The sequence below is a fragment of the Loxodonta africana genome, chromosome 2 (genome assembly GCF_030014295.1).
Source record: "Loxodonta africana isolate mLoxAfr1 chromosome 2, mLoxAfr1.hap2, whole genome shotgun sequence".
Taxonomy (NCBI): Eukaryota; Metazoa; Chordata; class Mammalia; order Proboscidea; family Elephantidae; genus Loxodonta; species Loxodonta africana.
This window is the reverse complement of record NC_087343.1, coordinates 229,733,807-229,748,303: the sequence shown is the minus strand read 5'-3', so window position 1 is coordinate 229,748,303 and position 14,497 is coordinate 229,733,807. Positions and strand designations below refer to the sequence as shown.

The following is a 14,497-nucleotide window of genomic DNA, read 5'->3' as shown; positions in this document are numbered from 1 at the left end:
CCTGGGGTGTTTGGCATGGACAGGCCATGAGAGGGCCCAGATGTTTGGTTCTGTCCCTGCAGGATGCCCAGTCAGTGGAGCCAGGGCCCAGGACTGGATAGTGACTGGCCACCAGCAGCCCTAGGTGGTCCCAGCTACGCCAGCCTGGAGGCCCTGGCCATTCCTGGGGGACTTGGTTGGTATTTTCCTTCCCAGCCCACACCACTGATTGAGCACTGCTTTGGACCCCTGCCAGGCCCCTGCCTCCATCCAGAGGGAGGATGGGGCGATCCCAGACCCTATCCCAGGCTGCAGGCTTTCTGAGCTCGGAGGGTGTGAGCACCACGAGTGTACTGTGAGAAGGAGCTGCTGGTTGGGGAGGGCAGGGAGGGTGGTTTCCATGCTTTCACTGTCCACTTGTGAGCATCAGCTCGGGAGCTGGGGGTGGGCGGGGGAGACCTCCGTGACCAGATGGGGCCAGGCCCAGGCTCATGGCCGTGGCAAGGGCTTGTTACAAAGAACTGTGTGCTGGCTGGTCCTCACCCAGCCTGGGCCAGAATGTCATTGAGGTGCCAGGCTCTTTGTGGGAAGGGACAGCCTGGGTGAGGAGGGTTGGGGCAGTGGGGGACACAGCTTACTGGAGCATGGGGGGCAGACCAGAGCGGGGTTCCATAGTGAAACAGAGGGCGGGAGGGGGAAGGGAGCTGCTGGCGTGGCCCTGTACCCTCTTGCATGCAATGATCAGGGGAGGAGATGGGCCAGGGGTGTGCACCCACCCTGAGGGTCCCATTGCCAGTCCCTGCCAGAGTGCAGGAAGCCTCCATTCTTGGAGTGGTGGAGGTATAAGCAGATTGGAGTTTTTGTCGGGGGGGGGGGGGGGACAGGATACCTGAAGGGCTGAAGGGGTCCAGGGCAGGCAGGGCACAGTTTGCATGTGGAGGCACATGGGGGCTGGAGGGGGAAACCAGCCTGGGTGTGACACCGGGAGGGTCCTGCCCCTGGCTGGTGGTGGGGTCCTCAGGTTTGGGACAGATGCTCAAGGGACACACAGGTAGAAGTGGAACTCTGCTTCTACAGTGGCTTCAGGACAGTGAGGTTGGAGCTGGGGTGAGGAGGAGATGTCCCCACCAGTGAGAACAGCCCATTAGGGGGTCGGTGAAGAGAAACAAGGCCAGACTCTGAATTCCCAGAAAGGGGCAAACAGGCCCCCTGGAGAACCTGCCACCAGGTGATGTTCCCTGGGGAATGAGACTAGGCTTGGGCAAGCATGTGCAGGTGCCCATGTTGGGTGAAGCTTGGTTCTTGGGGCCACACTGGGTGGGGGAGGGATGTGGAACGCAGATGAGGGCTCGGCACCCATCCAGCGCTCATCCCCACCATCGCCTCCCCTCACAGGTCCCTACCGCCGCCCCCGCCGCCGCCACCATGGATTGCTCCCCGTTCAGTGGCGCGCCCCGCTTCCTGACCCGTCCTAAGGCCTTCCTGGTGTCGGTGGGCAAGGATGCCACGCTGAGCTGCCAGATCGTGGGCAACCCGGTGCCACAAGTGAGCTGGGAGAAGGACCGGCAACCGGTGGAAGCGGGCGCGCGCTTCCGCCTGGCCCAGGACGGCGAACTGTACCGCCTCACCATCCTGGACCTCATGCTCGGCGACAGCGGGCAGTACGTGTGTCGCGCGCGCAACGCCATCGGCGAGGCCTTCGCCGCTGTCAGCCTGCAGGTGGGCGCCGACACCACGCTCGCGGAGCAGGCGCCGCACTTCCTGCTGCGGCCCACGTCCATTCGCGTGAGCGAGGGCGAAGATGCCACGTTCCACTGCCGCGTGCAGGGCAGCCCGCCGCCGGCCTTGAGCTGGGCCAAGGATGGGCGCCGCCTGGGCGAGCCCGCCGCGCCCGACGCCCACCGCGTGCAAGTGGAGGCTCACGGCGAGGAGAGCGCACTGCGCATCCGCGCCGCGCGGCCCCGCGACGGTGGCACCTACACGGTGCACGCCGAGAACCCCCTGGGCGCCGCCAGCGCTAGCGCCGCACTTGTGGTGGACGCAGGCGTGCCAGGCCCGCCAGCGGGCTCCACGGCCGCACTCCTGGCGCATCTGCAGCGGCGGCGCGAGGAGATGCGCGGCGCCGAAGGACCGCGGACGCCCCCCGGCGTCGGCACGCGCACGTGCACTGTGACCGAGGGCAAGCACGCGCGGCTCAGCTGCTACGTGACGGGCGAGCCGAAGCCTGAGACCGTGTGGAAGAAGGACGGGCAGCTGGTGGCGGAGGGCCGGCGGCACATGATTTACGAGGACGCGCAGGAGAACTTCGTGCTCAAGATCCTCTTCTGCAAGCAGGAAGACCGTGGCCTCTACACCTGTACCGCCTCCAACCTGGTGGGCCAGACCTACAGCTCGGTGCTGGTCGTGGTGCGAGGTGAGCCGGGCACCCGACCGACTTGGGCCTGGCCCTTAGCATCCTCCGTCCCCCCACGCCCCGCCCACACCGCGTGCCTGTCCCCTTCGTGGAAGCCAGACTTTAAGGTCATGGGGGCTGTCCTGTTCTGAGGTCCCGGCTTCCTGGCCCATGAAATGCGGGAGACATGGCAACAATGACTCTTGGTCTGTCCTATAGTTTTTGTGAGAGGCACACGAGTAGAGAGCAAAGCACCCCCTTCCTGCGCCGCCAGTTTTCGGACCCACTCTCTGGAATTTGCAGGCAGCTTTTTTTTCTGAGTCCCAGTTCTCTGAGGAGAGCAGGACAGGGCACGTGGCCTGAGGTTAACCACAGGGATGGCTAGGACCTGACAGGAGAGAGGCAGCTGGTAATAAGGAAGAAAGAACAGATCAGGTTTCTGGGGGGCCTGTGGGCCTGCCTGGCAATCCTGTGAAGATGCTTGGGAAGATGACCAGCCCCAGCTCTCAGGGTGGTCACTAAGTGGAGAGCTGGGTTCCAGTGGGGGCTGGAGGAGTGCCCAGTACTGTTCTGGGGTGGCCCTCCGTAGGGGACCTGGACACATGCACCTTTCTGGGGAGGCAGGACTCTGGGCCCCTCCAAGGATGTGACATGATCCAGACCCGCAGCCTGTCAGGGTAGGGGGATCCTGGGAGATGGTCGAGGTGCCCAAATCTTTCCCCAGAATCTGCCCCTGGGGCTCCCTCTGGCCACTGAGCCTGCCCTGTCCAGGCTGAGGGGTGACCTTGGCTCTCCCCACACCCTCAGATGCTAATGGAGGTGGGAGGGAGGGCACGAGGAGGCATAAACCTTAGTGTGGTTGGAGACGCCCTGGGCCAGTCTGCATGCCCCTCTAGGCCCTCCTGTCCTGCACCTCTCAGGGTAGGGGGGCTCCCCTGAGATAAGCACTGGCAGCAGCTGTGGCCCCCAGTCAGGTTTTTGGGGAGACTTGTGTATTCTCTCTGAGACCAGTCTCTTGATATCTGAACCCACCTCCAGTTCTTACCAGCTGTGGGATCTTGGGCAGGGTGCTTGACTCTTTCTGTGCCTCAGTTTCCACATTTTTGGAGGGAAGTAGCCCTCGTTCCTTGTGGGTCCTTGTGAAGTCTGGATCAGGAATAGTGCGGCTTGGCTCAAGGGGCCTGGCACACAGCAGACACTCAGGGAGTTTCAGCACTGGCATGGTCAGGACTTCGTGGGCATTCCTGGCCCAGGACACCCTCTCCCTGTTCTTTTGCCTTTCGTCGGGCGGAAGCCCACTCGGCTCTGCCGGCACCAGCATCTGTGCTTCTCGAAGGTGGTTCTTCCTTTCCACTTCACCTGCTTCCTGTTCTTCCAGAGTTCTCCTTTGGGGGGGCTCTTTCCTTTGATCTCTGTGTCCCCTCTCCTACCTTCTCATCCTTCTGCCTGCTCTCTTCTCTCTTGCACTACTTAGATCTTGGGGGCTTTATTCTTTCCCCCTTCCCCCACGTTCCCAGCATGCGAACATTCTTGAGTTCTGGGCCCCTTTCTCTCTGTGCTCTGCCCTGTCTCTGCCCCATCCCCACCTCCTCTCCCTCCCTCTGCCTCTGGCTCCACCCCATCCCTGGCCCCACCCTTGATCCCCTTGGGAGGGCCTCTCTCATGAGCCTTCTCCTGGCAGAGCCCCCGGTGCCCTTTAAGAAGCGCCTGGAGGACCTGGAGGTGTGGGAGAAGGAGTCAGCCACGTTCCAGTGCGAGGTGCCGCTGCCTGCCACTGAGACCACCTGGTACAAGGAAGAGACGAGGTTGTGGGCCAGCCCCAAGTATGCCATTGAGGAGGAAGGCACCGAGCGCAGGCTGACTGTGCGCAACGTCACGGCTGACGACGACGCAGTCTACATCTGTGAGATCACTGAAGGCAGCCGCACGGTGGCCGAGCTCTCTGTCCAAGGTAGGTGGCAGGCTGGGCCAAGGTGAAGGCGGGCAGGCAGGGCGTCTGGGCTGGGTGTTGCCTGTCTGACCCCACCCTGGATTCTTCTCCACCCCAGGCAACCTTACCAGAAAGCTCCCGCGGAAAACAGCAGTGCGCCCGGGGGATACGGCCATATTTTGTGTGGAGTTGGCCAGTCCACAGGGACCTGTGCGATGGCTTTGGAACCAGGAGGAGGTGGTGGCTGGGGGTCGAGTGGCCATCACTGCTGAAGGCACATGCCACACACTGGTCATCTCCCAGTGCACCCTGGAGGACGCTGGCGAAGTGGCTTTCACGGCCGGGGACTGCCGCACATCCACCAAATTCTGCGTAGCAGGTAAGGCCCTCTGGAATTGCCTCTCGGATCGTGTGCCTTCCCGGCCACCACCCGTGCCTTGGTCCACCAAAAAACATCTGACAGCAGGTCCGCCTCCCTCCCGCCACCTCTCGGGTCCACAGCCTGATCAGTGCAGGGCCATTGTGAGCAGCTCCAAGGGTTGTCGTTCTGGTTTGCTGAGACCCACCATTCTGGTTTTGTTTACTGTCCTCTTCCACTCTCAGAAGCATCTAGTTGGGAACAGTAATTTATATGGTCACCCAGGCATCTGTAAAGTGGGAGTCCCTGTGGTCCCTGCCCTGCCAACCAAATTAGAATTTTTTTTTTTGGAAAGCAGAAAGTCAGATTTGAGCCTGGATTATTCTAGAAGCACAAGAGTGTGGGGGTGAGGACATGGATGTGTGAGCACCCCACCTGTTTCTGTTGGCCTTTGGTGGCATGAATCAACTTTTTGTAGCCTGGGTGGTGGATTCCCTTCTCCCCATCAGCCCTCACCAGGTCCCGCCTTTGCTCAGGGCAGGGATGGGCCCCAGTTCCCCTTAGAACAGCACCCTCAAAGGGCCATTGTACCGCCTTATCTGTTGTCTAGCCTGAGACCCTGATGCACAGGTGGGGACCAAAGACTAGGATGGGAAGGAGACATCCCACAGCCACATGGACAGCTAGTGGTGTGTCCTTTCCGTGGCAACTGGAGGCATCAGCAGTGGGCCTGGGGTGGGGGTCATGGCCCCCACAACCTCCCTGAGAACCACTGCAGGCCACCTGAGCTGCTTACCTATGGTTGTTGGGAGTCCTGTGATACCCTCCTCCTGGGTGATCCTGGGACTCAGAACATGGGGAATGGGACCTCCGGTGACATTCCCGTTTGGTGATGGGTGACCTCTTCTTGGTGGTTGCTCATATTGGTGTGTGCATCCCTAGCCCCCAGGAAGCCACCTGTGTGCCCACCTTCTGACCCCGTGGTGAAGGCCAAGACGGAGAGTTCTGTGACCCTCAGCTGGTCCCCCCCGCCCCTTGGAGACCGCCCTGTCCCCATTGATGGGTACCTGGTAGAGAAGAAGAGACTCGGTGCCTACACCTGGAGCCGATGCCATGAGGCCGAGTGGGTGTCCACACCTGAGCTGACCGTGGCCAGCGTGACAGAGGAGGGGGACTTCCAGTTCCGGGTGTCAGCTGTGAACAGCTTTGGCCAGAGTCCCTCCCTAGAGTTTCCGGGGACAGTCCACCTGGGTAAGGAGGTCCCCAGCCTGGGCTGGGGGCCCAGTCTGTGGAAGGTCTGCTCTGCATGACCGCGGGTAACAGCACCTGGGGCCACTGTCCCTGGGCTCCCCCAGGCCCCAGAAGCATAGCCTGGTCTCCATATGAGGCCAGGGGACCTCTTTATTGGGTAGGCTCACCAGGGTCCTGCTACTGTGGGAGCCTCCTTGGTGGGAAAAAAGAAGACCCCAAGACAGGACTCTAGCTCCCCAAGGGTACTGCCTGTTTGCACAGCCCCTGGGGCTAGGTTGAGGAGCTACCCCCACCCCAACTGGGTTAGAGGGATCCCTGGGGGGTCTCAGAGTGGCTCTGCTTGTCCCCATTCTGTCGTAGGGCCCATGTGGGGCTCCACTTGCACTCAGTGCCCACTGGACAATTAACAGTTGGACTTCTTGGAGGAGGTAGCAACTGGGCCTAGGCTCTAGAGGAAGGGATGGGGAGGGCAGAGGCTGATGTCTCCATCCCTCCCCAGCCCCGCAGCTGGCTGTGAAGACGCCTCTGAAGGCGGTGGAGGCCGTGGAGGGTGGAGAGGTAACCTTCTCTGTAGACCTCACGGTGGCCTCGGCGGGCGAGTGGTTCCTGGACGGTCAAGCCCTGAAGGCCAGCAACATGTACGTGATCCACTGCGACCGCACACACCACACCCTTACCATCCGCACCGTGCCCGCCAGCCTGCACGGCGCTGAGCTCAAGTTTGTGGCCGACGGCATCGAGAGCAGCATCCGCATGGTGGTCCGAGGTAGGGGGTGCTCCTCGCACGGGTCCTGCACTGGGTGTCGCCGGGTGGCTGCCACTGTGGGCCAGACTGGGGCAGGTTTCAGTGTGGCACCTCGCTTGCCACCCCAGGGCCTCCTCGAGTCTGTGTGTCTTCTATATGAAATGCGGGTGCCAATAGGACCCACTTCCCAGAGCTGTGTAGGGTCAGTGAGTTATGGGGTGGAGAGGTGACCTTCTCTGTAGCCCAACCCATGCAGGCAGGGCCTGTGTACGGGCTGCAGTCGGGGGAGCCAACTTTAGGGGGACTACCACCTGGCCTTGCCTGCCCCCAGGATGCCCTGTGGACTCTGGGAGGAAGTCCCAGTGAGGCTTCCAGGAGCATGCTGGGTGTGGGGGGGGGTCCCTGGCCAGGTGTCTTGGGGGCCCTTCCTGCCCTTTGGGGTCCCCTGGGAGCTGGGCCCATCCTGGACTGAGCACTGCCGGGGATCCTTGCCTGAGGTAGCTGGGGTGGACCCCTAGGAGAGTGGCTGTGGCTCAGAGGAGGCCCTAGGCCGAGCCTGCTGGTGGGCTGCTGCTCAGCGCCTTCCCACATCCCCAGGGGAGACCCCCTTGCTGTGAGCTCATTGGTCACCCCAACGAAGCTGCAGTGTACGGGGCAGGGCAGGGCAGGGCAGGGCAGGGCAGGGCAGGGCAGGGCAGGGCAGGGCGCTTCAAGACAGCTCACTCCCAGGCCGTCTGGGTGGTATTTGCTACGGAGCTGAGTGTGGGAGGGGGCTCCAGCTATGCGGGTCTGAGAGAGGCCGCTCAGGGTGCTTCCAGTGGCTCCAGCGTCACCTTACTACCTGCCTTTCTCTCCTTCCTCCCTCTGCTCCCTCCTCCCTTCCCTCCTTTCCTTTCTCCCTGCCCTCTCTTTCTTCCATTCCATATCTTTTCCTGTCTCTCTTGCCTCTCTCCGTCTGTCTCTCCCCCACCAATCCCCAACTTTTCCCTTTTGTCTTCTTTTCTTCTCTGGGACATTTCTGATCTCTGGTCTGCCTCTCCCTTCTCTTCTGTGCTCTTCTCTGCATCTGTCCCCCCGCTGCCTGTCCTTCCTTTTGTCTCTGTCACCCCTCATGGCTCACGTCCCTGCATCCCCCATTTCCCTTCCCTTCTCTCTCTCCACCTTTCCTGTCCTTCTCTCCCCATCTCTCTCTCCACCTTTCCTGTCCTTCTCTTTCCCCATCTCTCTCTCTCACTCTCCACCTTTCCTGTCCCTCTCTCTCCCCATATCTTTCTCTCTCCACCTTTCCTGTCCTTCTCTCCCCATCTCTTTCTCTCTCCCTGTCTCTCTCCACTCCCTGTGGCCTTGTTCCCCTCTCTCCTTTTCCTTCCCCTTCTACCATCAATCCTTCATTTTTTACTCTGAATTCTGGCCTCTGTCTGTGGCCCCTGGTCCACCTGCTGTGGTCCCCCAGCGGCCCCAGGGCTGATTGGTGACAAGCCACCTGTGGCAGCGGCCCAGAAGGTGTGGGCACGGCTGCACGAGGAGGCACAACTGCTGGCTGAGCTGTCAGACCAGGCAGCAGCCGTGACGTGGCTGAAGGATGGCCGTGCACTGCCACCAGGCCCCAAGTATGAGGTGCAGGCATTGGCCGGGCAGCGGGTCCTGCTTGTGAAGGACGTGGCTGGAGATGACGCTGGCCTGTATGAGTGCCTCAGCCGTGGGGACCGCATCGCCTACCAGCTCTCTGTGCAAGGTGATCAGGGTGAGGGGCTGGTGGGATTCGTCTGCCCTTGACCTGAGGCCATTCATCGAGGGCCATCGTCTGTCCCTGCAGCTCTGGGGCAGGCTCTCTGACGCCCGGCAAGGTGGGAGATGGGAATTGGGAACAGATCTGTAAGGGAAAGTACTTTCTAACAGTGAGTTCCTCATCCTCGGAAGTCAGCAAACTAAGGCAGGCCTTGTCACTGGTCAGGAACTCTCCGAAGGGAACTCCTGGTTTGGGGGGATCAGTAACCTGTAGAACCCCCATAAGCTTCCAGCACCTCTGGCCTTCTAGCTGGCCTGTGGCATGCCGGTTCAGGGGCCTCCTGCTGCTGAATTTTGTCTGCAAGCCCGGCTGCCCCTGACCTGACCTGCCTGCTGTCCACGCTGTTGCAGGCCTCATCAAGTTTTTGCACAAGAAGCCAGCGGGTGGCCGTGTAGAGGTGGTGGCCGGCAGCCGGGCCCAGTTTGAGTGTGAGACCTCCGAGGCCCACGTGAGCGTGCGTTGGTACAAGGATGGCACTGAGCTTAGTGGCTCCTCCCAGCGCTTCTCACGGGAGGACGAGGGCACGTGGCACCGCCTGGTGGCAACTGCAGTCACCAGGCAGGATGAGGGCACCTACACCTGCCATGCAGGCGAGGACTCTGTGGATTTCCAGCTCCGGGTCTCTGGTGAGTACTCTTTCCTCTGAGGGTGAGCAAGTGTGTGTACATGTGCCTTGCCTTGCATGGGGTGGAAAGCAGGTGTGGCTGCATCCGGCACTTTAGATCATGGTGGTGTTGGGAAAAGCAGGGCTTACTTTCTGGGCCCTCCTCTTCAGTAAATGGTTGGGAGCAGTTGTTTCTCTACTTGGGAAAAGAAGTAACATACACAAAAATAACACTTAGGTGGGCAAAAAATCTAAATGTTAAAAATAAAGAAGATAACAAAAATACAGGAACTTAAACTTGGTTTTATCTGAGGTGTTTATAGAATTCTTTTCTCTCTGCCCCAGAATATTTGACCTTCAGGCCAGCTGGGCACCGGTCCTGCTTTGCTTGGCACCCCAGGCTACCTGAGGCTGTGGCTAATGTCTGGGCTAATGGTCCAGCCCTGGCCCACCCCTACAGTACCCACTGCTGGCCTTTCTTGCTGGTTTCTGGGAAACAGCAGAAACTGAGCAGGGTGGACAACCGCTGCTGTGTCTTGTCACCTCTCTCAAACAAGAGAATACCCTTCCTCTTCCCTATAGGAACCTTACCATGGTCCCTTGGGCTAACTAGTGTCTCCTTGTTAGCCAGTGACCTGGTCCCCAACAGAGCTCTGGAGTTTTCTGTGCCCAGGCCCTTGCCAGGCCCTGTGTTCTTGTTTCATTATGAGCTTTTTTGCCAGCAGGGGCTCTTGTCCCTCATGCCTATAGCCACAGCTTGCTCATGGTCCTGACAAAACCTGTTACTTGTTGTGTGTTCTGTGGACCAGCCGGCAGGCTGAGGACTTGATGAAAAAAATGCTTCTGAAGCTTTTGTCCTCGTCTTAAAAATGAGGAAACTGAGGTTGGGAGGACCCCAAAGTCTCTAGAAGTGCCCTTGGCAGATTGAGACTTGAATCCAGGTTGGTTGGTCTAAGGACTTGGCTCTTTCTAGAAGCTTTCAGGGCTCAGAGGCCTTGGCTGAGAGACTGAAGGGCGAACCCTACAAGGGGTTCCCAAGGATCTGGGCTGCTGGGCCATTGTGGGCCCAGTCATTAGTGCAGGCCCCACCCCTGAGATGGGCTCACCCCTCGGGGGACTCATGGGGATCCGGGGTCCAGCACACACAATCCTGTGTCAGACTGAGAAGAGGGAGGTCTCCTGAAGCCCATCATACCTAATCCCTCACACTATCAGAGGCCAGCACATTGGCATTGTAATTTACAATGTTTAAAAACCCATGTGTGTAGTTGAACGGCTGGCACCTATGCAAAGCAGAAAACGTTATGTGGTTTGTCCTTGGTTGTTGGAGTAAACTGAGGTGCTGGTAAAGCGCAGTGAATTTCCTTTCTGCCATCCGTGTACCGCGTGGACTCGCTGGGCCCAGAGAGAGGACCGAGACAAGGACTCACCAAGCACTCTGGGCATGTCCAGACCTGTTGGCCATTGGGTCCTCATTCAGCTCTTCTTCCTGGCACCAGGAGGGTCTCCTCACCATGTTGTCTTCTTGCCCACATGTCCTTCAGTGAGGGTGCAGGAAATCAGCCCCTGTGCCTGGGCAGTCCCTGCTTCCAGGCTCTGGGCCAGGAAGGATGCTCATGGTGGAGCTGTGGTTTTCTGGCCTCTAGGGGCCCATTGTGGATTCAGAACTTGGGGAAGCTCACCTGGGTGAATCTCTGACTGCGTGTCCCTCCCTGTCCCCAGAGCCCACAGCAGTGTTTGCCAAGGAGCAGCCAGCATGGAGCGAGGTACGGGCTGAGGTGGGGGCCAGCGCCACGCTGAGCTGCGAGGTGGCTCAGTCCCAGACGGAGGTGACGTGGTACAAGGACGGGAAGAAGCTGAGTTCAAGCTCGAGGGTGCGTGTGGAGGCCAAGGGCCGAGGGCGGCGGCTGGTGGTGCAGCAGTCAGGCAAGGCGGACGCCGGGGAGTACAGCTGTGAGGCTGGCGGCCAGAAGGTCTCCTTCCGCCTGGACGTCACAGGTGGGTCTCAGAGTTGGGCATAGGGGAGGGGACCCTCGGGTGTAGGTTGTAGCCTCCCAGGGCACGTTCTGGCACCTGAGGTGCTCTCAGGCCAGGGCACCTTCCTGTGGTGGGCCTCAGTGTTCTGTCAGTCTCATGGTACAAAGCGGGCCTGGGGCTGTGCCGGTTGGCCTGGTGGGCCCCCCATAGCTGCTGGTGAGCAGTGGATGCTGACTGAGTGGCAGCTGCGTGCAGCTACACTATTTAGCATGGCGTTCTCTTTGGTTTGGGCTCTGGAGGGCAGAGCCAGCATGGCCGTTCTGCTGCCATTTAGGGGAAGGCGCCTGCCTTGTCCTGGGGCCCTGCGCAGCAAGTAGGGTGCAGGCACAGCCTGCACACTTGTCACCACAGCCTGGGCTCCATGCCAGGGTGGGCAGGCTGGCCAGGTGCTGCCCCTGCAGTGCCACTCTTCAAAGCCACAGGGTGGCGGGGTCCTGGATCAGCTGGCACCCTCGGGGAGCGTGGGGCGCAGTGCTGATCCAACAACTTTTTAGGGGTGGGTGGCCAACACGTCAGGATAGGGTGTGTTGGGAGGGCCTCCAGAAAGGTCGCACAGGCTCCTCTCTCCCCTCCCTGCCTCCGCCTCGTCTGCTCCTCTGAGCCGTGAGCTCCTGGCAGTCACCGCCCTCCGCCTCTCTGTCCCTCTGCTCCCCACTTCTCCCTTCCACAATCTTCCACAGCAGTTACAAAGCTCAGTGGAGAGCCGCCACACCTTGTTCCTGCTTAGCCCACGAGGCTCTCAGATTTCTTCTCATTGGACTGTGCAGGCGCTCAGCTTTCTCCTGAACGGGCCACTCAGGGCACTCGGCTCCCTCCTGATTGGCCCGTTCTGGCGCTCAGAGTTGGTGTGTTCCAGCTGTACCTGAAGTAGGTTCCAGTTGCAGTGTGCAAGGCCTGCCCATTTCCCCAGTTCTTCTGATTCTCCTCCTTTCTGTGGCACCTGCGGCTGTGGCCCCAGCTACTGGCCTGCGCCAGGCCCGTGGGAGCGATTGGTGTCGTGGAAAGTGTATGGGTCGCCTACCATGGTTCCCCTGGCACCGTGGTCTGGAAGCTCACCTGAGTGGTGACTGAGCTGTGACCTCATGTCTGACAAAGGACCGGTCAGCACTCTCACAACCGAGCCCCGTCCGGTTGTGGTGATATTAGGGCGAGACGGAGGAGGACTGGCTGCAGCTGCAGCTGAGAGCTCTTGCTGAACGGCCTTAGAATATTCAGTTTATTTAAAGGATAAAGGCAGCTATGGTTTACTTTTGTCATATTCGTGCATTGATTTATAGTGCTATGTTAATGGTTAGGAGGCCCTGGGTGATGCAGATGGCTTCAGTCTACCTCGAGGTGCCTCCGAAGAAAGGCCTGGCGATCTGCTGCCAAAAAATCAGCCACTGAAAACCCTGTGGAGCACAGTTCTACCCTGACACACGTGTGGTTGCCTTGAGTCTTGAGGACAACTAGTTTTGTTAATGGCTGAGTGCTTGGAGGGCCCTCCTCACCCATCTAGGATTGCCCTGCTCTGCCTGTCACCGGGCTCCTCCATCACGGGATCCAGTTCTGTAAGATGAAGTGGGCCTGGTCTGAGGCTCTGACCCATGTCCCTCCCTGTCCCCAGAGCCCACAGTGGTGTTTGCCAAGGAGCAGCCGGCACGGAGCGAGGTGCGGGCCGAGGCGGGGGCCAGCGCCACGCTGAGCTGTGAGGTGGCCCAGGCCCAGACGGAGGTGACGTGGTACAAGGACGGGAAGAAGCTGAGTTCAAGCTCGAGGGTGCGCGTGGAGGCCACGGGCCGAGGGCGGCGGCTGGTGGTGCAGCAGGCAGGCAAGGCGGACGCCGGGGAGTACAGCTGTGAGGCCGGCGGCCAGAAGGTCTCCTTCCGCCTGGACGTCACAGGTGAGTGACCATTAGCCTTGTTTGAGGAAGATGATGGGACTGACTTATCGCCCCGATGGACCCTGGGATCCTCTCTTCTTGGACTTCATCTATGCTCTGTTTGGTGTGGTGGGTGGAAGGAGGGGGTCCAACATGACTCTTCCACCTGTCTGATGTCCCAGTTAGTATGGCCCTCCCGGATGGGGCTGGCTGGGACTAGAGGCTGGTGGGCCTCTCTCTTCTCATGGTTCTGGCTGGGTCTCACGCATAGGCCTGGGACATTCTCCCCTCCGTGACCTCTTTCTTCTCGTGATATCTCAGTCCCAGGGACTCTTTTTCTGTGTCCTGGGCTTCTTTACATGGTGGCTGGGTTTCCCTTAAAGAGTAGTAGATGGTACAAGGCCTCTTAAGGTCTGTTCTAAGGAGTCCCAGAATGTTACTTTTTCCATGTTCTCTACTCAGAGCAAAGCTATGGCTCAAAGCAAGTTTCAAGGCGGCAGAGAAATAGACTCCACTGTTGATGGAGGGGTGACGTATATTGTCCAGGAATGTGGAGGACATGAGGAGCCCTGATCCTTTGGGGACCACTTTTAACAGTGTATCACAGGGTTGCAGGCTCTGTCTTGCTCCAATTCTCTGACAGCCTGAGCATGTTAACTTTTTTTCTGATGATTATTGCCTCGTGGTCTGGGACGTTCTCTTCTCTGTGATCTCTCTCTTTTCGTAACATCTCAGTCCTAGGGACTCTTTCTGTGTATGAATATCTTCTTTGGTGAAATGTCTACTCAAGTCCTTTGACCATTTTTTGGATTGGGTTGTTTGTCTTTTTGCTGTTCAATTGTAAGAGTTTTTATATATTCGGGATATTAAACCCTTATCCAATATATGGCTTCTAATAACTTTGTCTCAATTTGTAGACTGTCTTTTCACTCCTTTGGGTTATATCTTCTTGATCTTTCATTTCGTCCAATACTGCCATCATTTGTGTTTAGTTGATTTTTTGCAGTGAGCCATTTTAATTTCCCTCTCCTTTCCTTTTGTGTACATTTTTAAGATGTTTTCTTCGTGGTTCCCATGACGATTACATTTAACGTATTATATTTGTAACAAGCAACTTCAGCAACATGAAAAATTCAATTCCTATGCCACTCTTCCCACCAGTTATGTATTTGCTACTATAGATGACCAAAAAAAACCCCAAAATATATACATTATGTGCCCAACAGTATAAATTTAAAAATATTATTTATATATTTTTAATCATGTAGGCCATAACTATGAAAGTTACAGGCCCAAAATACTATAAAACTGGCCTTTGTATTTTCCATGAGATTAGTTTTATTGTAGATCTTTTTTTTCTACATATAGTTTTGAATTGTTGTCTAGCGTCCTTCAATTTTATTTGAAGGACTCCCTTTAGCATTTCTTGTCATGAAAGTCTCGTTGTCATGACCTCCCTAGCTTTTGTTTATCTGGGAATGACAATTTTCCCCTCATTCCTGAAAGGCAGTTTTGCTCTATAAAGAATTCTTAGTGGACAGTTCTTTTCTT

General features: G+C 58.1%; 1 protein-coding gene across 1 annotated transcript in view; it reads left to right on the top strand.

Moving 5' to 3' along the window:
- The first annotated feature begins 890 nt into the window (after positions 1-890).
- Positions 891-14,497, top strand: part of OBSCN (obscurin, cytoskeletal calmodulin and titin-interacting RhoGEF) — a 224,764-nt gene continuing 211,157 nt past the window's right edge. The window contains exons 1-9 of the mRNA XM_064279626.1: positions 891-2,392; positions 4,053-4,322; positions 4,420-4,680; positions 5,602-5,910; positions 6,410-6,676; positions 8,109-8,390; positions 8,795-9,070; positions 10,771-11,046; positions 12,692-12,967. Coding sequence (XP_064135696.1) covers positions 1,225-2,392; positions 4,053-4,322; positions 4,420-4,680; positions 5,602-5,910; positions 6,410-6,676; positions 8,109-8,390; positions 8,795-9,070; positions 10,771-11,046; positions 12,692-12,967 — 3,385 coding nt within the window. The 5' untranslated portion in view covers positions 891-1,224. The remainder of the gene's footprint in view (positions 2,393-4,052; positions 4,323-4,419; positions 4,681-5,601; positions 5,911-6,409; positions 6,677-8,108; positions 8,391-8,794; positions 9,071-10,770; positions 11,047-12,691; positions 12,968-14,497) is intronic.